At 58.0% G+C, this 22747-nt stretch overlaps 3 protein-coding genes across 8 annotated transcripts; 2 read left to right on the top strand and 1 right to left on the bottom strand.

Moving 5' to 3' along the window:
• Window positions 1-1035: 1035 nt before the first annotated feature.
• Window positions 1036-6974, top strand: SCRN2 (secernin 2). Of its 3 annotated transcripts, none has more exons than XM_074979210.1 (9): window positions 1036-1099; window positions 2110-2284; window positions 2434-2615; window positions 2921-3120; window positions 3650-3865; window positions 4402-4567; window positions 5040-5220; window positions 5501-5670; window positions 6366-6974. In XM_074979210.1, exons 2-8 carry the CDS (start codon window positions 2111-2113, stop codon window positions 5657-5659), a joined length of 1278 nt encoding a protein of 425 aa, XP_074835311.1. In that variant the 5' UTR covers window positions 1036-1099; window position 2110; the 3' UTR covers window positions 5660-5670; window positions 6366-6974. The 3 variants fall into 3 exon arrangements, with proteins under 3 accessions (XP_074835311.1, XP_074835312.1, XP_074835310.1); XM_074979211.1 differs by lacking the exon at window positions 1036-1099 and adding an exon at window positions 1124-1144; XM_074979209.1 differs by lacking the exon at window positions 1036-1099 and adding an exon at window positions 1433-1781.
• On the bottom strand, window positions 6944-14124 carry LRRC46 (leucine rich repeat containing 46). 4 transcript variants are annotated; one of them, XM_074979213.1, is made up of 9 exons: window positions 13872-14124; window positions 13512-13614; window positions 12794-12902; window positions 12538-12645; window positions 11281-11327; window positions 10635-10744; window positions 9059-9128; window positions 7813-7988; window positions 6944-7456 (listed from the first exon to the last, which is right to left on the bottom strand). In XM_074979213.1, the coding sequence occupies exons 1-9, from the start codon at window positions 13879-13881 to the stop codon at window positions 7050-7052; spliced, it is 1140 nt and encodes a 379-aa protein (XP_074835314.1). In that variant the 5' UTR covers window positions 13882-14124; the 3' UTR covers window positions 6944-7049. The 4 variants fall into 4 exon arrangements, with proteins under 4 accessions (XP_074835314.1, XP_074835313.1, XP_074835315.1 ...); XM_074979212.1 differs by having other exon boundaries at window positions 12493-12645; XM_074979215.1 differs by having other exon boundaries at window positions 7158-7433; window positions 12493-12645.
• Window positions 14125-14266: 142 nt separating this feature from the next.
• Window positions 14267-22138, top strand: MRPL10 (mitochondrial ribosomal protein L10). The gene is made up of 5 exons (XM_074978888.1): window positions 14267-14352; window positions 15785-15951; window positions 17094-17258; window positions 19448-19592; window positions 20759-22138. The coding sequence occupies exons 1-5, from the start codon at window positions 14313-14315 to the stop codon at window positions 21028-21030; spliced, it is 789 nt and encodes a 262-aa protein (XP_074834989.1). The 5' UTR covers window positions 14267-14312; the 3' UTR covers window positions 21031-22138.
• The last annotated feature ends 609 nt before the right edge of the window (window positions 22139-22747 follow it).

Here is a 22747-nt window from a genome sequence, read left to right on the forward strand (position 1 = left end):
CGAGCTGGGCCCCGGGGCCCTCGCTGCAGGACGGGGCCGCAGAGGCTGCACCGCTCCGCCCGCACACCGCCCTTCCCCGGGCTCCCGCGGCTGCGCTCCGGGGGCTGCACCCGCCGCCTGACCTCGGAGGGGCAGCGCGAGCCCAGGAGCCCTGTCCCCGGCCGGCGCGCCCGGCAGAGGCGGCAGCCCTCGCGTGTTCCCCCCGCCCGGCAGCGGGTCTCCCTCGCTCTCCGCAGCCGCTGGCCCCTGGCCCGGCGCAGGGCAGCGAGGCCCGCGGCTCCCGAAGCGGGCGGGACCCCGGGGGCGCAGGGCGCGTGGGAGTGACCAGAGGCGGGTGAGCGGGGGACCCCACGCAGTCAATGGGGTGAACGGGGGACCCCACGCAGTCCATAGGGGGTGAGCGGGGGACCCCACCCAGTCCGTAGGGGGTGAGCGGGGGACCCCTCGCAGTCCATAGGGGTGAGCGGGGGACCCCACCCAGTCCGTAGGGGGTGAGCGGGGGACCCCTCGCAGTCCATAGGGGTGAGCGGGGGACCCCACGCAGTCCGTAGGGGTGAACGGGGGACCCCACGCAGTCAATGGGGTGAACGGGAGACCCCACGCAGTCCATAGGGGTGAGCGGGGGACCCCACGCAGTCAATGGGGTGAGCGGGGGACCCCACGCAGTCCGTAGGGGTGAACGGGGGACCCCACCCAGTCCGTAGGGGGTGAGCGGGGGACCCCTCGCAGTCCATAGGGGTGAGCGGGGGACCCCACGCAGTCCATAGGGGTGAGCGGGGGACCCCACGCAGTCAATGGGGTGAACGGGGGACCCCACGCAGTCTGTAGGGGGTGAGGTGGGGGAGTCCCAGGCAGCCCATAGCCCGGGTCCCTGCCCCCTGAGCTGGGCCTGAAGCGGGCCTGGCACGGGCGCCCCCTGGTGGTGGGGTGAGCTGCGGCCGGGCGGGGCGGTCCGGTGCGCGGGGCTCCCCCGGCTGGAGTTCAGCCTCGCCCCGCCCTTGCCGTAGCAGCCTCCGGCCACAGGGCGCCGCCGCTGCTCGCTCCGAGCCCGGAAGGTCTCGGCGGCGGGGGGCGCAGAGCCCGGAGCGGAACCTGTCAGGTGCGGAGACCCGCTCCCGGCACTGCAGCGCTGGCGTGGGGGGAGGTGCGGGGAGACCCCCCCGGCCCGTGCAATGCAGGCGGGGCTGGGGGGAGGTGCGGGCAGCCCCTGGCCCCTGCAATGCTGGGGGGAAGTGTGGGGAAGGCCCCGGCCTGTGCAATGCAAGCGAGGGAGGAGACCCCTTCCCCAGGCTGGTGCATGTGAGGGTCTGAGATGCTTGGACTAGACAGGGCAGGGCTGGGAAATGCAGCTTTAAATGGTGTGAAAGCAACAGGGGTGTCAAATGGGGGGCAGGGAGGGGCCGAGCCGCAGAGGGGGCATATGGCAGTACAATATGGAGTGGCCCAGTGTGGCCCTGCTGGGACAGCTTAGTCTGAAACGCCTTTAATCCCAGGACAAACATCTGGTCGGTCTCTGTTTGGCACAGGCTGGCCTGGGTTAAACCAGGCTGCCTGAGAGCTGGTCCCCTCCAGCCTGCTGGCAAAGGGCAGGGTGAGCTCATGGCCTGCCCCAGATCAGCCTCCCCCTGGCAGGACAGGGCAGCTCCTCTGAGGGCCAGGCTCTCCACTGGGCTGAGCTCCTGCTCTGGGTTCGGCTCCTCTGGCCACGTGAGCCAGGGAGAAGTGCTGCCAGGTCTCTTCTGCCAGCCACCGGGGCTGGAGCTGCTGCGGTCCGGCTGCGAGTGAGTCCTGCCACTGGGGGCGTCTACACTAGGACCTTATGGAGGCTGCAGGGATGACACAGCCACAGCTGCGGAGTGGGGAAAAGGGGTGCCAGGGGGCCCCCTCTCCTGCTGCTCCCTGCGGGTTTGTGCCCACCCTGTGCCAGTGCATCTCCTTGGGGAGGTGACTTTGGAATCAGTGCCAGGCGGGCAGAGGGGTGAGCAGATTCCAGGAGGATGTGGCAGGGGAGGGCTGGGACTCCACTGGCTGGTGAGCGCCGGGCAGGGGGACCCACTTGAGAAATGGCTGGGGCTGTCACCCACCTTGTCTCTCCCTCTGCCTGCCTAGCATGGCCGAGCAGAACCGCCCTGCGCCCTCCTCCTGCGACTGCTTCGTCGCACTGCCTCCAGCCACCGCCTCCAGGGCTGTGATCTTCGGCAAAAACTCAGACCGGCCGAGAGAGGAGGTCCAGGAAGTCATCTACTTCCCAGCCGCAACCTACACCAGGGGGGAAAAGCTCCAGGTGAGCCGACCGTGTGCTGGAGGTGAGGGGCCGGCCTTAGGACCCAGTTCTGGTGGGGAGAGTGGGGTGCTGAGCTCTGGGATTGAGGAGAGAGAGTCCCCTTTGTTGCAGGCCACCACCCCATTGCCTGTGCTCTGTCCCCCTCCTAGTGCACATACATAGAGGTCGAGCAGGCGGAGAGGACCCATGCGGTGATCCTGAGCCGCCCGGCCTGGCTGTGGGGTGCCGAGATGGGAGCCAATGAGCATGGCGTCTGCATTGGGAACGAAGGGCTGTGGACCAAGGAGCCCCTGGGGGAGGAGGAGGCCCTGCTGGGAATGGACTTGGTCAGGTGAGAGGAGCTGGGTGCTGCAGGGAGACCAGGAGGCGGAGGGCTGCTGCAGCTCTGGTCTGCATCCCTGGCCCTGTGTCAGGGGCAATGTAGCATCACTGCCCCCCTGCTCAGGGGGGTGCATTGAGTCCCATCCCCTCTGTTGGGCTGTGATCTGGCAGCAGCTGCCCATGCTCGTTTGCCGTCCGCTCCCTCCCTCCCTGCACTGTGCAGGCCCCTTCCTGCATTTGTGCCTGGCTGGGGCAGAGCGCAGACCCATGGCTCCCCACCCAGCCCCCTCTCTGGAGCTCCTCTGTGTGCCGCAGGCTGGGACTGGAGAGAGGCAGTTCCGCTCAGGAAGCCCTGCAGGCCATCACGGCCTTGCTGGAGCGCTACGGCCAGGGCGGCAGCTGCAAGGAGGAGCCGACCCCTTTCGTTTATCACAACTCCTTCCTGCTGGCGGACCGGACGGAAGCCTGGGTGCTGGAGACGGCCGGCCGGTACTGGGCAGCCCAGAGGATCCGAGGTGAGCAGTGGAAGTCCCCAAGAGAGACAGGAGTCCTGGATTTCCTGGCAGTGGGGGGTAAGAGAGCCCTGTTACTCCAGTCCCAGCTGGCCCCAGCAGCAGGTATCATGGGGGAGCTGTCAGTCTTGTCTCAGCAGGGACCTTGTCTGCGCTGAGGTGGAGGAAAGAAAAGCCCTGTTGGGAGAAGATCTGGGCTGCAGGGGGCTGGACAGTGCAGAGGGCTGACCTCTGCCTGAGCTGGTCTAGTCCAGCTGAGCCTGCTGGTTACCCAACTTTGTTCCCATCTTTGATGGCCTGTGTGATTGGTTTGGTGGGTCTCAGCCCAGTTCACATCCCCTTCATGCCCACTCCTCTGGTTGGCGATGGCAGCAAAAAGGCCAAGGATTGAGCAGGCCGCATGGTGAGTTGACTTATTCTCACTCTTAGAGGCGTCTCTCTGGGTCAGGCAGTTTCCCCTGCCCTGGTGGAGGATAGAGGTGTCTGGCCCCTTAGAGAGGCCAGCCCAGGCCCTTTCTGTTTCTCATTGCAGAAGGGACCCGGAATATCTCCAACCAGCTGAGCATTGGCACGGACATTACAGCTGAGCACCTGGGGCTGAGACGCCATGCCCAGGGCCAGGGCTGCTGGAGCGGGGACGGGGAGTTTGACTTCAGCAAGGTCTTCTCTCTGATCCACCAGCCCGTGCGGATGGAGGCGGCCAAGGCCCGGTACTGTGCTGGCCAGAAGATGCTACAGCAGCACGCAGGTGGGTGCAGGGTCCAGGGCGTCGCCCTGTGCTGGTGTGGTGACTTGTACTGTTCCCATCCATGAGATGGACCAAAGTGTCTCCTGGCTGCTCAACGTCACCCTGGCCGACGGGGTGCGTCCACACTACAGAGTTATTCCGGAACATTGAAAGACCCTGTCCCCTGCCTGCTCAGCCCCTGCGCCGAAGCGTTTGTTTCACAGTAGGCGCTGTTCCTTGCTGAGTGAGAATTCAAAATAAGGCGTCTGCTGTTGGGAAGCATTTCCAAATAGCGGTTTTGCTGGGTGGACGCGCGCAGTTATTTTGGAATCACAGCCGTGCTTCTGAAATATCCCTGCTGTGAGACACGCCGAGATGGGAGCAGGTGTCAGTCGGGGGCAGCTCCTCGCAATCAGGAAAGGCCTCTCTGTGCCACTGAGTGATCGCTTGGTCTCATCCCCTTGGCCATAAATATGGTGACCTAATCTACTGGTGGAGGGTAAGAATGAACTGGTCCCCCCCCCATATCTTCCATCCCTTCCCTGTCGGACTGCCAGGCAGCATCACAGCTGAGACCATCATGGACATCCTGCGGGACAAGGCGAGTGGGATCTGCGTGGACTCGGAGGGCTTCCGTACCACAGGGAGCATGGTGTCCATCCTGCCCCAGGACCCCACCTCGCCCTGCGTGCACTTCTTCACAGCCACGCCTGACCCCTCCAGGTGAGCACCGGGGCTGCCGAAGGGGCAGCTGAGCTCAGGAAGCTCCAGGCTGTCGTGGGAGATGGGCTGTGAAGGTTAGACATACCTGCCATATCTAAGAGGCTGGAGGCCCTCCAGCAGCATCTTCCCTGAGAACGCTTGGTCTCTGCCAGGATCCTGGTGGGGAATGACCTGGGATTGGGCCAGTGGGAATCCAGAGCCTCATCCTGACGCTGCTCAGTGCACAGGAGATTGCTGGGAGTTCAGGGATCTAGTCCAAGATAAGCCCCCCAGCGAAACTGCCCAGCTCAGCTTTGCAAACCCTGGCAGTGCCATCTCCTGTGGGTGTGAGCTGCTCAGGAGGCAGACCCTGGGCAGCCTCTGGCTGGAACCCACCGGCCTGAGCAAAGCTTTGCCCTCGATCAGCTTAGCAGGGCGGGGAGTTGTGGGGGCGTGGAGACTCCCCTCATGGCCGCTGCTCCCTCGCCGGCAGGTCTGTATTCAAGCCCTTTGTCTTTGTGGCCAACGTGACCCCGGCCCTGAAGGCAACATCTCCCAGCTTCGGTGACGAGGACCCCGTCAGGAAGGTCCCTCGATTCCAGAGCAGGGTTGATCGGAGACACCAGCTCTACCGAGCGCATCAGGCAGCCCTGGAGCTCATGGAGACTAGCCAGGTAACTGAGCGCCCTGCATTCTCCTCCCCTCTCAGATGCTCAGTGAGGCTTTTGATGGCCTTGCTTGGTGCAAACTCCCCATCACCTGGGGCCCTGGGGACATCCCCTGGGAGGCAGCTGGGCTGCAGAGCTCCCAGCAGCTGAGTGGGAGGGTTGGTCTGAGATCAGGGGCTGTTTCTGCGAGGTGCAGTGGATGGAACCAGGCTCAGGACTCACTCCTGACCTACACCATCCCCACGAGCAGTGGCTGAGGCTGCACATTTCTCTTCCACTGACCCAGGAACAGGGCCAGAAGCTCCAGCAGACCATGCGGGATCTGGAGAGGCAGGGCCTGGAGGCGATGAAGGAAATGCTGGCTGGGGGTATCACCCTGGACCTGGAGGAGCTGGCCGACCTCTTCTTTGATTGTGTGGACACAGAAATCAAGTTCTACAAATAAGGCTGAGGCAGGTGGGTTTTGCGGGGGTGGAGAAGGAAAGGAGAAGGATGCTGCAGAGTGGATGGATTGTTGGGGGAAGCTTGCTGGTCTCTCTTAGGGCCTTCCCTCTGTTTTACCTGGTCTGTTTGGGGGTATTACCTGCATGGGTTTCCTTGTCTCCATGCAACACTGGCTGCCCCCTTTCCTCTGCTCATTAACACCCTCTACTAAGCAAAGCTGCTGTGGGCAGCAGCCAGGAATGCACTGGAGCAGAGGCTCCTGGGAAACAGTGTGGAATTACCCCGTGGCCTAGGATCCATGTGAAAGGCACAGTGCCGTGGTCCCTGAGGGGCGCACTGCGTGCCTGCGTCTGCGAGAGCATCAGCCTGGAACAGCCCGTCTATTTGGGACTGGGGAAGGAGGCCACGGGGGGCTGCACGGCTCACTCGCTGGGATCTCACTGGTCTCCTCTTGGGAACCTGAAGCTCCTTTGTCCTTAACACCGAAACGTGGCCCGTAGAAATTACAGGATCCACCATGCGACATCACTGAGTTGGCCAAAGCGAGGTAGCGCACTGCACTCTGGGGCCTGGGCTCAGGGGGTGCTGCACCGCCATAGCGAGCAGGTGATCTGGCGGCTGCTGGAGGGAGCAGCCCTTCCTACTCGGGTTCTTTGCGAGTCCTGCCTGTCTGCCCTGTCAGCTTCTCTCCCCCACTTGCCTTTCAGCTCCGAGCAGCGCAAAGGAACAGCAGACGCTTCATGCTTTCTGCTGCCACCCATCTGCCCAAGTGCTGGTTCCTCACCTGATTGCTGCTGTCCCCTCGGCCTGCACTAACAGGACTGGAACGCCTGGAAAGGAGCCATGTCACGCCACTGGGCTCCTGGCTTTGGCATGGTGCCCTCTCTGGACCCTCCGCCTGGCATTTCCCAGCCCCATCCAGGCGCCTACCACCCACTCCTCGCACTAACTGTCATTCCTCTTAAGAGTCCAGAACAGCAGCTTGACCAGGTCAGCTGTTCCGAGCCCGGCTGCATGGGGCTGGGGAGGGGAGAGCCTGAGCTAGTTAGATGGAGCTGGGTCACCAGCGACCACCGGGCTTCTCCTAAGAGGAAACCCTGCCTACTGGTTAGGGCACAGGACATCTGGGTCTCGTCCGCGCTTAGGAACCAAGCTTGGGTCACTTTTCCCTTCTGTAGCTGAGGGATGAGCCCCCCACACCTGTCCTGTCTGGAGCCACAATGCTGCGCAGGCCTGACCCGCCAGGACAGCAGGACAGACAGCCCCAGGCAGACAGACCAGTGTGGAATAAAGAAGTTTTACATTTCAATCACAAACTCCACTGCGCTGTTTTGTGGGGGCTGGCCCAGTCGACCCCCTGGGGCGCTGCAGCAGGAGTGGCTGAGCTTCAGTCATTTCTTTGCTGCTTTGGCTGCAGTTTTAGCTGCAGTGGGAGCCGCCCCTTTTGGGGCCTTGAGGCCGGCCCCACTCCCGCACTTGCTCTGCCCAGGTGAGGGGAATGTGCCAGACCGTGTAGAGCCGCCGGCCTTCCGTAGAGGAAGCAGCCGAGATCCTGAGTTGGGTGTGGGGTGTGGCTGACATAGCCTAGGGGCTGGTGATCTCCCTCCTGTGGCTCCCTCCTCCACGGGGCTAGGCGCCAGACGGCCCTCCTGCCTTCCTGGGCACAGACTCCCTGGCAGCTGCATCAGTCTCTGTCGCTCTGCGAGCTCCTCCAGCCGGGCCTGGTGTTCTCTCAGCGCCTCCTGCCTCCTCCTCTGTGAGCGGCCAGCCAGCTCCTGGTGGAGACCCACAAAGAACTCTGTGGGAGGGGAGTGGCAAAAGTTAGAGTCCATCTCCCTCTGCAGCCAGCAGCCGGAGCAGGCCGAGTAAAGTGCCTCCTGTGCTGCTTCACAGCATCTGCCTATTGTGAGCCGGGAGCGCCATGTGCCAGGCCCTCGGCTGGGATCCCGGGGGGGGCTGCAGAGCAGAGGGGTTTCCCATCTTTGCAAGGCAAAATGTCAAATCAGCCCCATTCCCCCTGCACTGATATTCATGTGCGTAGCCCAGGCCTGTGCAAATCAGGGGGCAAATGCCTTTGTCTGGGGTTAGCCACAGGTACCAAGAGCAGAATCAGGCCCTGTGGTCTTAAGTGGCTGACAGCAGCTGCTTGATTACCTTTGTCTGTACAGAAAGGACCAGTCAGCTCAGGGATATCATCATCTTCCTCACTGGCACTGTCTTCAGAAGCTCCCGCCTCTTCCTCCTCCTCTGCTGGGTAAGGGTCTCTCCAGCTGGAGATCAGCTGGGCGTCCAGCATCTTGAGACGGGGCAAGGCCCCGAGCACCAACTCCCTGGAAAGACCCAAAAAACTGTGTACTTTGCATCCCTGAGGATCCCAGAGCGGTTTGACAACACGCATACTGGTTTGCACTGAGCGGTGCTGCAGTGCAGCTGCCTCTGGGGTGGAACATGGCACCAGACCATGACAACTCCACACAACAGGGTTGGGCAGAAAGTGACGCTTCCACAATCTGTAGATGGGGAAGAAGGGAATTACCCCAGTTGGCATTTGGGAAGGACACCTGCTTAACATCCTGGGCTCCTGCAAAACATGCCATGGTGTCTTTAAATGACCAGGAGAGAGACAGCACCAACTAGCATGGGGGGAGGCACTGGGTCAGAACTGACATGGGAAACAATGTGCCTCCACCTCCCCCAGCTCTGACCTTGTAGGAGCTGCAGGAAGGCAGAGGAGCACAGGTGGCGCAGACCAAGCCAAAGGAAGAAGCATTAACAGGCAAGCAGAACCAGGGGCTATAAATAGGAATGTGCAATGAAACTGATGTAGCATCTCTCCACAAGGGCAGGGCGAGCCGAGGGCCAAGGCCTCAGCGCCCAGGACAGGAAGAGACGATTTGCATTTTGACAGAAACGCAAAAGTGACATGAACGAGCCAACAAGAAACAGCTCACGGAAGGAGCCCGCTCCCTGGTTGTTGCCATTCAGTTCCTGGGCTTCTTTGCTACCTCCCTGCGTCTCACTAGAGGGGGAGCCCTTTGGGGGCTCAGTCCTGCCCTCAGCTCCACGTACCGTGGTCCAGATGCTCCACGGTGTTTAGGCTCCAGACTCCACTGATGTCAGTGGCAGTTTAGAGCCCAAACAGTTTGGTGGATTTGGGCCCATCTAAATAACTCCCCCCCTTCTTGTGAGGCTTAAATGACTCTTAAATTACACTTAAGGCACAGAACTAACCAACAACCCTGCCCACCCCCAGCCTGCACTGGAGACACCTGCATAAGAGGAGGATTAGGTGCTCGGGTCCAGACCCTCAAAGCAATTAGGTGCCTAACCCCTGGAGTTGCCTTTGAGGAGCCGGGCTTCCCTTCTCGAAGGAGGGGAGACTTTCTGCTCCCTCTCTCACCTGTAACCAGCTTGGTTGGTGCATCCATTCCCCAATAAGTTCAGGATGAGGAGGGACTGGGGGAGCTCATCTGCACAAGACGAAAGAAGGTGAAGGAGTAAATCTGAGCGGCTGGCTGCTAAGTAGGTGTTAGAGTGCGTGTCCGCTGCAACCCCTCTGCCCTCTTCTGCTCTGGCACCTCCCTGCTGTAGGTCTGCGAGTACTTTACAAGCATTAAGGCAGCCTCCTGACACCCCTTAGGAGTAAGGGAGTATCATCCCCCTTTCCCAGCTGAGAAAACTGAGGCATGCGAATTACAGTCTCCAAAATCATCCAGCGATTGTGTGATAGAATCCAGGATTCCTGCTTCCCAACATCCTGCTCGTATAGCGGTAAGACCCCGGGTTCCCTGGCCGATTTCTCCCTGCCACAAACTAGGGGCTGAGCTGGTCATGCTTTTTGCGAATTGGTGTGTATTATGAGAGGCCTGCTGTGGGCGGAACAGCAAATTGCAGGACAGCTTTTTGCCCTGGAGTGTTGCACGTTTTGCCCTGGAAGCACAGAGGTGGGTTTGGCATTCATCTGTGTTTAGGTTGGAAAAGCAGAGCCCAGGGGAAGGGCTGCTGTGTTTAAAAGTTAGAGACAATATCGACCATGGTCACCCCTTATCTGCTTCCTGCCCAAATGACACTGAAAATAAACTTGAAACTCTGATTCACAAAGCATGGCCAAGTCAATAGGTCATAAAATGCACTTGGACGCTGCACTGACTCAGAGTTTTGATGAGGATACAAAATGCAAGACAGGCCTGGGCGTTTCACAGAAAAACATGATGGCCTATTGGGTTGTAGCGTAAAATCCTGGCCAAGGTAAACTACGCAGGGCTGTTTGAATGGGATGGCGAATATGAGCTGGATTCACGCCATCATGAAGAATTCCTTCACATGAACGCACAGCTCGAGCTTTTTAAAAGCTGCTGCTCTTTCAGCAGGAGGCACACCCGAGTGAGCTCCCCGTTTGATCTGCACAGGCTTTTCCCACATTGGTGCATTTTACCGCTCATGTTTTACCATGAGCGATGCACAAACCAAAGGCAAGACCAGAAGGGCTGCTGCTTTTGAAGAGGAAGAAAATATTCATCATGCAGAAAAGAAACGCATTAGGGAAAGAAATGGGAATGTGGCCTAGTGGCTAAAGCGGGACAATTGCTGTCAGAACTTGTGGATCCTATGCTCAAATCAGGGAAGGCCAGGGGCCTAGGGGGTCAGCAGAGGGCATTGGTAAGCAGGACTCAGGTACTAATCCCAAGTCTGAGAGGGAAAATATACCAGTGGTTAGAGCAGAGTAGTGGTAATCTGGACTCCTGGGCCCTATTCCCATGTCTGCTGTAGACTCACTGTGTGACCTCAAGAAAGTGGCTCAACCTGCCAGTGCCTTGTAAATGGTGATATGACCATCTCAGCACACTGGGTGGGAGTATTAGTTTGTTCCTGCTTTGGTGTTCAGGATGTGCACAACTTGGAGAAGGATGAGCAGTTATCAACAATGCATGTGTCTGAAACAGTCCAATAGCAGCTGCCGCCTGCATCTCTCCTACCAGGGTCCAGTGTCTTGATCTGGTTCTGTGACAGGTCCAGGAACTGCAGCTGCTTCAGGTCCTGGAGGTTCTCCAGTGCACGGATGCGGTTCCCAGCTAGTGACAGGAACCTGCAGGACATAGGGGGTGAGGGGAGAGATGTTGCACCTGTGAATGAAGAGGGGAACCACAGAGGCTGGGGACTTCTGCAGTGGGGAATATAGCTAACCATCCCCACATTGGGCTCTTATGTAAGGCAAGACAGAACTTGTGTTCCTGTCAAAGGATATGCTCCAATTCCCACAGAAGTCAGTGGAAAAACTGCTGTTGCCTTCAGAAGAAGTGAAGGCAGCCAAAGGATAAATACAGCTGAGTCTCTAAATCACTACTCAGTTTGGATTTGTGCCGGAAAATTTAAAACCAGCAGGCCTAGTCCTGTGTGCCAGGGAACCAGGGCCAAGGTCTTTGGGTTAAACTGCCATAAAGCTGCTGATGTCACTATGCACACCCAATTCTCACCTCCCGCCCATGGAGGAAAAGCCAGTATTATCTTCTGATGGGCATGCCCAGGTTTGGGAAATTCAACCCCCACAAAGCTGCCATGCAATGGCTGATGTGTACATGTGCTCCCAGCACAGTGAATCATGTCGTAAAGAGCCTCACTTACCGCAGGTTAGGAAGACAGCTGAGATTCTCAATGGTCTCAATTTGGTTCTGAAAAATGAAATGTTTTTTTAACTAACTGAAGCCTGTCAGTGGCACATCACATGCTCACACCATTAACTAGCCCTCACGGCGCCCCATGACACTTAGCTGGGCAAATATCATTTTACCGAGGAGGGAAACCGAGGCAATGAGAGACTTGCCCAAGAACACAAAGCAAATAAGGGAAAAGGCTGAGATTAAAACGCACCTGGGAGCTAGCTGAGTGTTAGCTGAGATTGGCCCCGCTTCCCAAACTAGGCACTTTCACATAGAAATCACTCAGGTCCTGCTCCTGGGAGCCACTATGCACCAGGTGGGCCTTTACTCAGGGAGGGAGCTGAGTTTAATAAGACACATGTAAGAGTTTCATGCACACATTTGCAGGATTGACGTCTAACCCTAAATTGCTGTGGCTTCAGGGCAGCAGCTGATCATTGTATGCAGACAGAAGGGGGTCTCCCTGCAGTGTAGGGACTTCCCCTCCCTGGAAGAGAGGTGGATTGACAGAATTCTTCCCTTGACCTAGCACTGTCTACACTAGCAATAAGACCGGCATAGTCCAGTTCACAGGGGATGAATTTTTCACACCCCTGAGCGATGAGACTATACCGATGTAAGACTCCAGTGAACACGAAGCTCAAGACCCCAATCGTGTAATCAGAGTTGTGCAAATGGAACTCGAAGCCTTTGCAGGGAAGCTGCACACCGATCCCAACACAGGAGTGAGGCCTGTGCAGGTACATGATCTCAGCCAGACTTGCTGGTTGGCTGAAGCCAAAACACCACTTCGTTATTTATGAATCCAAAGGGAGCTCATTTAAAGGACAGTTTAAAAAATGGATTTTTTTTTAAACCTGAAATGTTCTTATCAGTGTAACTTAGATGGCTCCATTTCTGGTTCTTAGTAAATCAAAACTAAAAGAATTAACGATCAGGTTTGCTAGTCCTTGGTTTTAGGCAATTGGTTTATTTTTTGTGGTCACACATCTCATAGTGGGAGGCCCATCACTGTGACTTTTGTGTCTTTCAGGATGTGTTCACTGGTTCTCAAGCCCTAGCACTAGGCTGGGACGGTTAGGGGGCAGTAGCTGTAAGGAAATGTTTCAATCAAATCATGCAGCTGTGTTCAGTGATCTTTTTACATTTAATAAACTTTTCTATTAATGGTACATACTTCAAACCTGGGCTTAATGCACTTGCCATTGGCTGTGTTCCTCACCCTTCCCTCCTTTGATCCCTTGTCCTTCCGCAACACACAGCGTTCTCGAGAAACCACTTGCCAGAGGAAAGGGTCTGACTTCACTTCAAAGCCAAAGTATGATCTTGCCTATAATGAAATTTACTGTGGTGTGTGACGTTTGGTTACTTTGAAAAACCGCAAGTGATCTGCAGGGGGTGCTATGTCCCAGCCTGAGAGACATCAGGTTAAAATGCGCGCTAAGTGAAGCTACAGACCAACAAGGCTAGTGCTTTACCTGTTGTAGATAGAGACTACGGACTTCTCTCAGACCCTGCAGGTTGTTGATGGTGCAAATGTTCTCCCTGTCCAAGCGGACGGTGAGCAGAGATGCCAAGGCCTTGGCTCTATGGAGAAAGGCATTCAGAACAATCTTGTGTAGCCACCTTGCGAGAGCTGCTGGCATGCGAGAGCAAAGGCAATCCTTGCACGAGCCCCTTCACAATGAAGGATCGCAGGCAGCTGGGAGAGCGAATTTCAGACCCCTTTCATAAAGTTACAAGCTCATCCACAGACCTTCTGGGTCATGGCAGGAGCAAAGCAACCAGACGCATTGTGGGGGCTGCTCTGCACCAGCTTTAGGCAGGCCAGCACAGAGGAGGCCAGTGGGAGTTAGTCTAGCTCTGGCTCATCCCTCTTCCCAACACCCAAAGCTTTGTGCGGAACAGGATAAGGCTCAGCCCACCTTACTATATAGGGTGATCTCCCATTACTCTGCGTGTGTGGCAAGTCGCTACCTCTGTGCCTCCATTTCCCCCGCTGTGAAATGGGAATACTAATACGGACGTCCGTTGAAAAATCCTTTGCCATCTAAGGATGAAGTGTGCTCGGTACGAGGGAGGATTATCATCACACCTCCCTTCCCGCCGGCGAGGTGCCAAGGTGCCCGCTCACCCCGCTTGCCAGGGGCTCCTTGCACCCCTGACATCCCATTTCAGCGGCGGTGGGACACTCACGTGCTCTCCGGGGTCCCTTTTTCTGCGGGGCAGCGAAGGTTCCTCTGGGCGACGAGGCAGTCGGTGATGCTCCCCGCTTCCCCGGCGGGGCTCTGCCGGAGGCCTGGAAGCAAACCCAGGGTCACTCGGCACCCCCGATCCTGCCCTGCAACGTCAGTGGGAACTTGGCCTTTGCACCGGGGACGGGCCGGGGCTAAACACAGTGAAACCCTCCCGACAGGGGCATACACGGGGGGGGGGGGGGCTGCACCCCGACCCCCCCCCCGCACCGCTGCAAGCAGCCGCCTCCCACCCACAGCCCCGCCCCTCAGGCTACAGTGCCCTGCGGCAGCGGGAGAGGCCCCCGCCCGGATCGCTCACCCCCGAGCATGGCCTCGGGCGGGTTCGCCGGCCCGGGGTGGGGGTGGGGGTGGGGGTGGGGGTGGGGGGTGGGACGGGCACGTGGCCCCTGTACCCCCGGCCCCAGCTCAGCCAGCCACAGGCATTGCAATGGGGGAGGGGGGAGCACGGCCCCGCGTCAGCCCGCCTCGCTGTGCGGCAGCGGCAGGGCTGGGAGGAGAGGGGCCCGAGGGGCTGGGCGAGGGGATCCCTCAAGGGCGGGGTCCGAGCCGGGGCGGCGGGGGCCCCAGGCCAGCGCGTGCCCGTTGCTAGGAGACCGGCGGTTCCGGCTTCCCAGGCGCGGGCTCCCCCTGCCGGCCGGAGGGCGCCCGGCCCCGCTCTTCCCTCCACCCCCCTCTCCCGTGCCGGCTGGCGGGGTCCGCCCGCTTCCCACAACCCCCCTCGGCGGCTTCCCGGCGAAAGATGGCGGCGGTTCTGCGCAGCCGGGGGCCCCGCAGGGCGGGTAAGAAACCCCTCTCCGAGCCCAGCCGCGGCCCGCCCCGCCCAGCCCCCCATCGTCCCTCGAGTCCGGCCCTCCCCACCGACAGCGCCCCGCCCCCCTGCGCCCCTCCCCTCCCCCCGGCAGCGCCCCGCCCCCCTGCGCCCTCCCCCCCCCGGCAGCGCCCCGCCCCCTGCGCCCCCTCCCCGCTCCCGACACCCCGGCAGCGCCCCACCCCCCTGCGTCCCTCTCCCCCCTCCCGACACCCCGGCAGCGCCCCACCCCCCTGCGCCCCACTCCCCCCTCCCGACACGCCGGCAGCGCCCCACCCCCCCTGCGCCCCTCTCCCCCCTCCCGACACCCCGGCAGCGCCCCGCCCCCTGCGCCCCTCTCCCCCCTCCCGACACCCCGGCAGCGCCCCACCCCCCCTGCGCCCCTCTCCTCCCTCCCGACACGCCAGCAGCGCCCCACCCCCTCTGCGCCCCTCTCCTCCCTCCTGACACGCCGGCAGCGCCCCACCCCTCCGCGCCCCTCTCCTCCCTCCCGACACGCCAGCAGCGCCCCGCCCCCCTGCGCCCCTCTCCCCCCTCCCGACACCCCGGCAGCACCCTGCGCCCCTGCGCCCCTCTCCCCCCTCCCGACACGCCGGCAGCGCCCCGCCCCCCTGCGCCCCTCTCCCCCCTCCCGACACCCCGGCAGCACCCTGCGCCCCTCTCCCCCCTCCCGACACCCTGGCAGCGCCCTGCCCCCCTGCACCCTTCCCCCCGACATCCCCAGCAGTGCCCTGCCCCTCTGCACACACCCTCTGAGTTCCCCTAGCATTGCCCCCCCCACCCCAGGAGTGGGCCTTGCCTCTCTGAACCCCCACTACTCTGACACCCCCACTTCTCTGAACACCCCGCCCCATTCCCCAGCTTTACCCCGCATCATTCTGATACCCTTGCTGTCACCTGCACCGGTCTGAACCCCTATCCCTAGCATGTCCCCCCACATTCCTCTGTCCCCCCTCCTCCCAGCAGCTCCAGCTGCTGTTCTCGCCCATGGAGGGCTTTCTGTAGCTACAGCCTTGTCAGTTTGGGGAGAAGCCTGCACCTGATGAATTGCTGTATCCGGGACAGAGATGAGTCTGACTGGATGTCATCTTTCCTCCTACCCCCACTTCCCAGTGCACCCAAATACAGCAGCCTAGTTATTGCTGCAGAGAAAACCACGTGATTGCTGTGCGCTCCCCTGCCCCCAAACTTCAGATGCAGGTCAGAACTTTGCCTCTCAGGCTGGTCAGTTACTGAAGCCTTCTGTGTGCTTCTGCAGCTTAAAATGGCAGGGCTAGGGCCAGACTAAACTTACACCTTACAGGACTCCTGTTGTACATCTCAGGTCATGCGCCAGCTTGGGATCACAGGCCCAAAGCTGAGATGCCTTCAACTACCTCATTTATTTTTTTGTCTGGTACCAGGCTGGCTGCCCACCCTGCAGATTGTCCGCCATGCCAAGTCAGTCACCCGCCACTGGAAGGCAATGCATTTTGAGCGGCAGAAACTGATGGCGTTGACGGAGTATGTAGCCCCCAAACCTGCCATCCCAGAGACGTGCATCACTCCCTGTGTCAAAGCAAACAATGAGGTAAGTTCTGTACATGGGGCTGAGGTGCTTGTCCAGCAGGCAGGGCTGGTCTTGTGCAGAAACTGTGTTGATGCAGGGTGTGTCTGCACTGCCTCTGGGAATGAGCCTCTCAGCCCACGTCGCCATACTTGATGTAGGGGCTTGTTGTAGTAGTAGGCATCCTTCGATCCCGAGGGATCATGGGTTTGCGCCCCGGTTGGACTGATTTGAGCAGCGTCTTCTGTGGCTGTGCAATCCAGTGCGGGAGTGGCTGTCTTTTCCGCACTGTGAGCAGCAGTAGGCAGATGGGGCTCGTTGTAGTGTGCTAAAAACAGCTGCATAGACAAACACCCGTGCTCCAGCCTACTTAGCTGTCTTTCATGCACTAGCATCAGTCCTGCTGGTGTCTGAATGGGAAACTTACTCCCAGACGCAGTGTAAGCACATGTTTGCAGGCTTTGATTATTCACCTGAGAGCTGTGGCTCCAGCAAAGCCTCATTATAGCTGAGATGCCTTTTGTTGCCCTTGCTACTGTTAGGTCTAGACTTCCTTTTTTGTTGCTCTGCTGTTTTTCTTTTTTCCTCTCAGCTTCCTGAGTGGTAGAGGCTGTCTCCATGTTTCTCACCATTTCTACGTCCTTTAGCTTTAAGCTCTGATCAGTCCTTCTGTGTGTGTGCCTGATTCATCGCTGAGGCCAGGCATCCCAGCCACACCTGCTGAAGTATGTATGAGCTGGAGATCAGGCCATATATCCTGGCTGTCCTTCCAGAGCTGGCCTCTTTGTATTCTGCTCTTTCCCTGCTTGGTTCTTGATTTGTGAAAGGCCAAGTCCAGTTCCTTGCCAGGGTAATCCCTTGCTGAGGTCCGTGGCTACAGGATCAAACCCCTAGTTCACATGTTACCATGGGGATTCCTTGGTTCTCTTCCTGGCCCTGCCATTCACAACACGGGACAGTCACTGAATCCCTGTCTCTCTCAGTTCTCCGATCTGTAAGCTGAGGAGGGCACCTGCCCCTGTGAGATCCTTGGATGACAGGAACTCTATAAAGCCAGAGGTGTTCTGCTTACACTGCTTTCTATGCAGCCTTCTGTGGGGCTCTCAGGTTCCCCCCGCCCGAGGTTGTAGAGTCATGTGTAACAAACACATCTTCTCCTCTCCCAGGAGAATGGCTACGTGAAGCTCTTGCGCCGGCAAGTGGCAGAGGTGTTCCGGGACAACCGAATGATTGCTGTGTGTCAGCGCAGCTACACGCCCAGCGAGGAAATGCTACTCATGCAACACCGCCTGAGAAAATACAACATCCAGGCCAAGTTCTTCCCTAATGAGGTATGGTCAGAGTGGCCCAGCAGCTCCACCCAACACCCTGCAGGCTGCTGCAGGCGGAGCGTGGTTAGTTCTGAATGGGGTGCAGTGAAGCCAGTGTGTGATTGTGCCCCTAGAGGGCCAAAGGGGGAAATGGGATCTAGGCACAACTGGGGGTCAAAAGCAAATCAGTATCTCAGATGCCTATGTACAAATGCAAGAAGCATGGGTAGTGTGCAGGAAGAACGTGAAATCCTAATAAACAGACACAACTTTCATATAGTTGGTATCACGGAAGCTCAGTGGGATAACACACACGATTGGAATGTTGGTGTAGAAGGGTACGGCTTACTCAGGAAGGACAGGCACACTAAACAGGGAGGAGGTGTTGCCTTGTATTTCAAAAATGTGCACACCTGGACTGAGGTGGAGATGGATGCAGGAGGCAGACGTGGAGAGTCTCTGGATTAAGTTAAAAGGGATAAAAAACAAAGGTGATGTCATGATAGGGGTCTATACAGACTACCTAGCCTGGTAGAAGAGGTGGATGAGCCTTTCTCTAAACAATTAATAAAATTATCCAAAACACAGGACTTGGTGGTGATGGGGGACGTCACCTATCCGGAGGTGTTGGGAAACTAACACAGCGCGGCACAGACTATTCAGAAAGTTTTTGGACTGCATGGCTGACCGTTTTTTTTTGAGACGGTGGGAAAAGCTGCTGTGGGGAAAGCAGCTCTAGATTTGATTTTTAACAAATAAGGAGGAACTTGCTGAGCATTTGAAAGTGGAAGGTAGTTTGCGCAAAGTATGTCCTGTAGGTTGGGTCTGGCCTGCCAAACATTTTCCTCTGGCCCACCATAACCCTCTGTGTCGGGGCTGGGGGAAAATGTCGACTGCTCAGCAGGCCCTCAGGCTGTCTGGCTGCTGCAGCCACAGCCAAGGCACTGCCGGAAGCCCTGCCGCCGGAGACCACGGGCGAATAGGTGTGCACACTCCTGTTGGAGAGGGAGTCAGGAGGTCTCCGCATCCCAGCCCCACTGGCAGAGCTGCATGAGGCCTTGCTTGCTGGTGCAGGCAGCTGGTTGGGCCCACTGCCCCCTCCCTGCAAGAGGTGTGCAGAGACACCTTTGCTTGTCAGCAGCAGCTGGCAGCTTTGACTGGTGTGGGCCACCGTGGTGTGAGTGCCCTGCTGCGCTGCTGGTTGTGAGCAAGACCCCCACCCCGGGCTGCTGCTCCTCCCTCCCTCTCAGACCCCACACCAGCAGTCCCTCTCCCACACACTGAATCTCCCCCTGCCCCCAGAAGAGGTAATCTGACTTGGGGGTGGCCCTGAACTTCAGTGCCCTCTTCTCCACCCTCCTGCCTGTAGTGCTGGAGTGTGAGGGGCCACATCAGTGAGGACTTCTTGGGGTGTTTTGTTTTGCATCTCACTTTTATGTGGACCCTGACTGATTTTTTTTTCTGAGGGTCACTGGCCCCCGACCTAAAAGAGTTTCTGAGAAGGATTGGCCCCAGAGATGAACCTGGCATTCTCCTGAAGATGAGTGTGCCCTGGTGCCCCACTAGAGGGAGCACGTTCCACAGCCATAGTCCACAGCTCAGCCTCTGCCTTGGCAATCCTGGTATTTCAGTGGACATGAGGTGATCTGAGGCACCTGGGTCCCAAGCCTTGGAGGGCTGCTTCTGAATGCAGCTGTTTGAGGGCAGTGCAGTGCGCATGAGGACATGACACGCTCAGTTTGGCCCTCCCTGCTAATCGGGCTTGTGTGTTTCAGTGCTCGGTGAAGCTTCTGAACAGCCATAGGCATGTGGTCTTCATTCACTTAGCGCAGGGTGTCCGCTTTCCTTCCTCTGCCTCTTGCTGTGAGCTACACGCACCGCCGTGCCAGGCACTATTAGCACGGCAAGGGAATGTCAGAGAAGTGTCTGGCTATTGGAGGCTGATGGTGCTGGCTGCTTGGAGTCAGTGAATCCGATGTGAGGGTCATTTGATGCTGGAAATTCTGGTAGTGTGTGTCTGGAACGTGGTGGTTTCAGATCAGAGGGCCCAGCTCTGTTCTCCTCTGGGCAGAGGAAGGGCTTTAATTTAGGGTGAAAAGGCAGAAGCCATCTGAATGGCACCAGAGACGCACTGATTGCATTAGCCTGACGTTCAGATTAAGTGTGATCTCTCCTCCTTACCTCACGTACTCTTTGCCTCCCTCTTTCAGATTGTGAGAACCTTCCTGTCAGTATCCAAATACAAGAACCTCCTGCCCCTCTTTGTGGCCTGCAATCTCATGTTAGTGAGCCCAGAAGTCAAGGTGAAGGAAATGTTGCAAGTACTGAAGAAGGTGCCACAGATAAACCTCCTAGGTAAGGATTCTCCCTCAGCCAGGCTGATCTGTTGGCCCAACCTGCTTGGAGAGTGTCGGATGTTGTTACTTACACCACACTGTTGTGTAACGAGGCTAGCTGATGTTAGGGTCCTGTCGTGCATGGTGCTGCGCGTACACGTGGTGAGAGGCAGCCCCTGCCTCAAAGAATTTGAGTGAAATGGAGAAGAGAATGGGTGGGTGGTGTTACTAGCCTGGTGGAAAACAGTTCGCTCAGAGTGATGCCACATTAGTGCCAAAGCTGGTGAGGGAGCCGAGGGGTCCCGCCTGCTATTTCACTGGCCCACAAGACTTCTGGATGCATCAGTGAGGGGAGCCTTTGTCTCCAGAGGAGTGGCCCTTCCACTTATGCATCAGGCAGTTTTGGCGCAGCTGCTTTGCCCCCAGTATGTGCAAGTAGGGGGCGGGGTCTGTGTTCCCTCAGTCCCTCGATCCTGGAGCTAGTAGGAGCAGCCGGGCTGGTGCAGCTCCATGGTGGTGGCAAAAGACTGTGGGACCCATGGACCGATGCCCGAACAAGAGGCGTCTGTAGAAGAGAACATCTTTGAACGCCCAGGCTTGCGAACCATGACACCAGCGCACGCTTAGCTGGAGGTGGTGGGGCTCTTTACTGGATGGCTCAAGGGGCTGATGCTGTTTAGGTCACTGAAGTTCATTCCAGGATGGCAGTGAGCCGCACCCTGACCACTTCCGGGCAGCTAGGGGGCTCCCGCTACACTAGCTCTCCCTTCTCCCCTCCTTCCCTGCACATCCCTGCTGGCAGAGGCAGGGGGACCAGGGTCCTGCCCCCCTGAAGTTGGCTTTGGCAGTGAAGCTTGTCCAGCTGGTTCCTCTCCCTTTCCAGGTCCTGTCTGCTGCAGTGAATGCAGGGCTAGGAGCTGGGTGGGGGGGCCTCTTCCTGACTCTGCCACTGATTTGATGCCGAACCTCAACCAAATCATATAATCTTTTTCCTTCCCCCTCTGCAAAGAAGGAAGCAGTCCCCAGGGCTGTAAATGGAGCAGCTGTCCCCAGCATTTAGCTCCCATAACCAAGCACCTCCCTAGCTCATCTGTGGAAAATAAAATGACCCTCTTTCTCTCCTTGTGTTTGCACTGTGACCTGTAGGTTGCACTCGGTGATGTCTGCTACTCTCCTGTCTTTCAGGTGCCTGCATTGACAACACCATCCTAAGCAACCAGGGGGTTGTAAATTACTCCAAGCTGCCCTCCATGGAAATCACTCAGGGGCAAGTGGTGGCCACTCTCTCCCTCACGACCTCCCAGACATGTGCTCTCCTGCAGCGCAGCTCCGCACACCTCACGGCTTTGCTGGACCAGTACCTCAAAGAGCAGAGCAGTAGAACAGGGGGGCCTGACCGACAGGCAGGGGAAGACCAGGCTGAGTTGGGGCCTGCTGCAGGGGCTGCGGACTCTTGATGCTGGCTCCCTGGCACCTTGTTTATTAACCACATCCTGTATGTAGTGGCTTATAGCAGGGCTCCTGTGCAGTGCCAGGCTTCACAGAGGTGGGTGGGGATTAGTGGGGCAGGCCAATTGCCTGTCTGAGCCAACCACAGGATTAGCAGAATAAAGATCTTAGAGGACTAACCCCTCAGCTGGCTACTAATGCAACATGCTTCTGTTTGGGAGGTGGTGGAGGGGGTCTGCACGTTGGATCCAGACCCCACTGTCCCAGCCTGGCATGTGAAGCTGTTCCTCCCTCTGCTTTCTGTAGTTCCCCCTGAAGTACTGTCACCAGTGGACCATCTTGAGTCTCTCGGGGAGAACGGTGCTGTGGCACAGAGGAGTGGAGTGGATGGTGGTGGAAGTATCACAGGCTTCCAGCTGTGTGAATCCCTTGGCTCAGGGTGGCTAGCAAGTACATGAGAAGGTTCGGAGTCCCTCCCTGTCAGGGGAGCTGAAAGGCACCCACCCCCAGGGGTTTAACGACACACAGCATGGGGCCTCACAGTTCTGGAAATGTGAAACAGCAGGCTGTGCTGAGACCCAGCATGGAGGGATCTGCCTTCACAGCAGCTGGGAAGTATCATTCCCAAGGCAGGCAGGTGTACACATCTTCACTGTGGTTAAGCTGCCCCCGAAATGTAGCAGAATGTCTGCCATGTCAAGCTAACCACCTGGGTGTAGTCTCGACTCCCTTGGTTGGCTCTCAGGTGGCTCACCCGTACAGCTATGACTGCACTGCTATTTTTAGGTGATTGTTTAAGCAAAGCCAATGCACATGTGTCCGCGCCAGCAGGGTATTATGAGTCCCAGCTCCTGTGTCGATGTTCCCTTCCTGGCTTGAGCGCTGAGTGAACTGGAGCTGGGTGAATGTTTTCTAGGAGGAAAGTTTTGCTGATGGAAAAGTGGGTCTTTTGGTGGGTTGGGGGGTGGATTTCTTGGAGCAGGGGGCTTCTTGTCTTGTGAAACAGGGAAAGATTTTGGAGCCTTCACTTAAATCCTGAAAATATTTGAAAACAAACTGGTTTTGTTGGTAACATTTTACAGAGGTGAGGATAAAGAAAAGATTAACTTGCTCAAACTTGAGTGACTAGCTCTGCTCTTTCAGGTGGGCCCCAGCCCTGGAGAGTTCCTGCCTCCTGTGATGTAGCTTCCAGTGTGGAATAGGAAAGAGCATGATTACTGTTTTTCCTCTGGTGGGCAGCTCCTGCCTCTTCTCCCCACCCCACGGGAGGGCCTCCCCACGTCTCTCTTCTCCGTGCTATTAACCCTTGCCTTGTAGCGTAGCAACTCTCCATCCAGCACAAGGCAGGCCCTGGAACACCTGCTTTTCCTCAGAGCAATGGCAGGAACCCTGCCCCCAAGTGCCGGTGGTTTTCTACTGAGTCTGACACTGAACCCAGCACGGCGTTAGCAGAAAGGGACGTTAGCAAAATAGAGGCAGCGACAGCCTAGCCGCCCCTTTGCTCTCTTGTCTGGGCCTGTGTAGTGCTGGAGGCAGATTTTAGCCCTGATAAGTGCCTAGTGCCACTGGCGTGGACAGGCTTGTGACTATCTGAAGCAAGGCTCTGAGTGGCATCCTTCATTCTGCAGGGCTGCTGGGTATGATGCCTTGTCCTACCAGTGTCCTCCCCACCAGTTAATCTGTCCGACTATACCCCTATAGTTTCCCCTGGCTTTGGCCCTGCAG

This window comes from Carettochelys insculpta, chromosome 28 (assembly GCF_033958435.1).
Source record: "Carettochelys insculpta isolate YL-2023 chromosome 28, ASM3395843v1, whole genome shotgun sequence".
In the NCBI taxonomy this organism is placed as follows: domain Eukaryota; kingdom Metazoa; phylum Chordata; order Testudines; family Carettochelyidae; genus Carettochelys; species Carettochelys insculpta.

Coding starts and splice junctions, on each gene's coding strand:
- SCRN2 (XM_074979209.1), top strand. CDS start 1,600: ATGGCCTGCCCCAGATCAGCCTCCCCCTGGCAGGACAGGGCAGCTCCT. Junction 2,616..2,920: donor CTGGGAATGGACTTGGTCAG/GTGAGAGGAGCT, acceptor TGTGTGCCGCAG/GCTGGGACTGGAGAGAGGCA. Junction 4,568..5,039: donor GCCACGCCTGACCCCTCCAG/GTGAGCACCGGG, acceptor CCTCGCCGGCAG/GTCTGTATTCAAGCCCTTTG.
- LRRC46 (XM_074979212.1), bottom strand. Junction 10,745..11,280: donor AGCTGTCTTCCTAACCTGCG/GTAAGTGAGGCT, acceptor TATGTCCTGCAG/GTTCCTGTCACTAGCTGGGA. Junction 7,457..7,812: donor TCCTTTCTGTACAGACAAAG/GTAATCAAGCAG, acceptor CCCCTCCCACAG/AGTTCTTTGTGGGTCTCCAC.
- MRPL10 (XM_074978888.1), top strand. CDS start 14,313: ATGGCGGCGGTTCTGCGCAGCCGGGGGCCCCGCAGGGCGG. Junction 14,353..15,784: donor CCGGGGGCCCCGCAGGGCGG/GTAAGAAACCCC, acceptor GTCTGGTACCAG/GCTGGCTGCCCACCCTGCAG. Junction 19,593..20,758: donor GCCACAGATAAACCTCCTAG/GTAAGGATTCTC, acceptor CCTGTCTTTCAG/GTGCCTGCATTGACAACACC.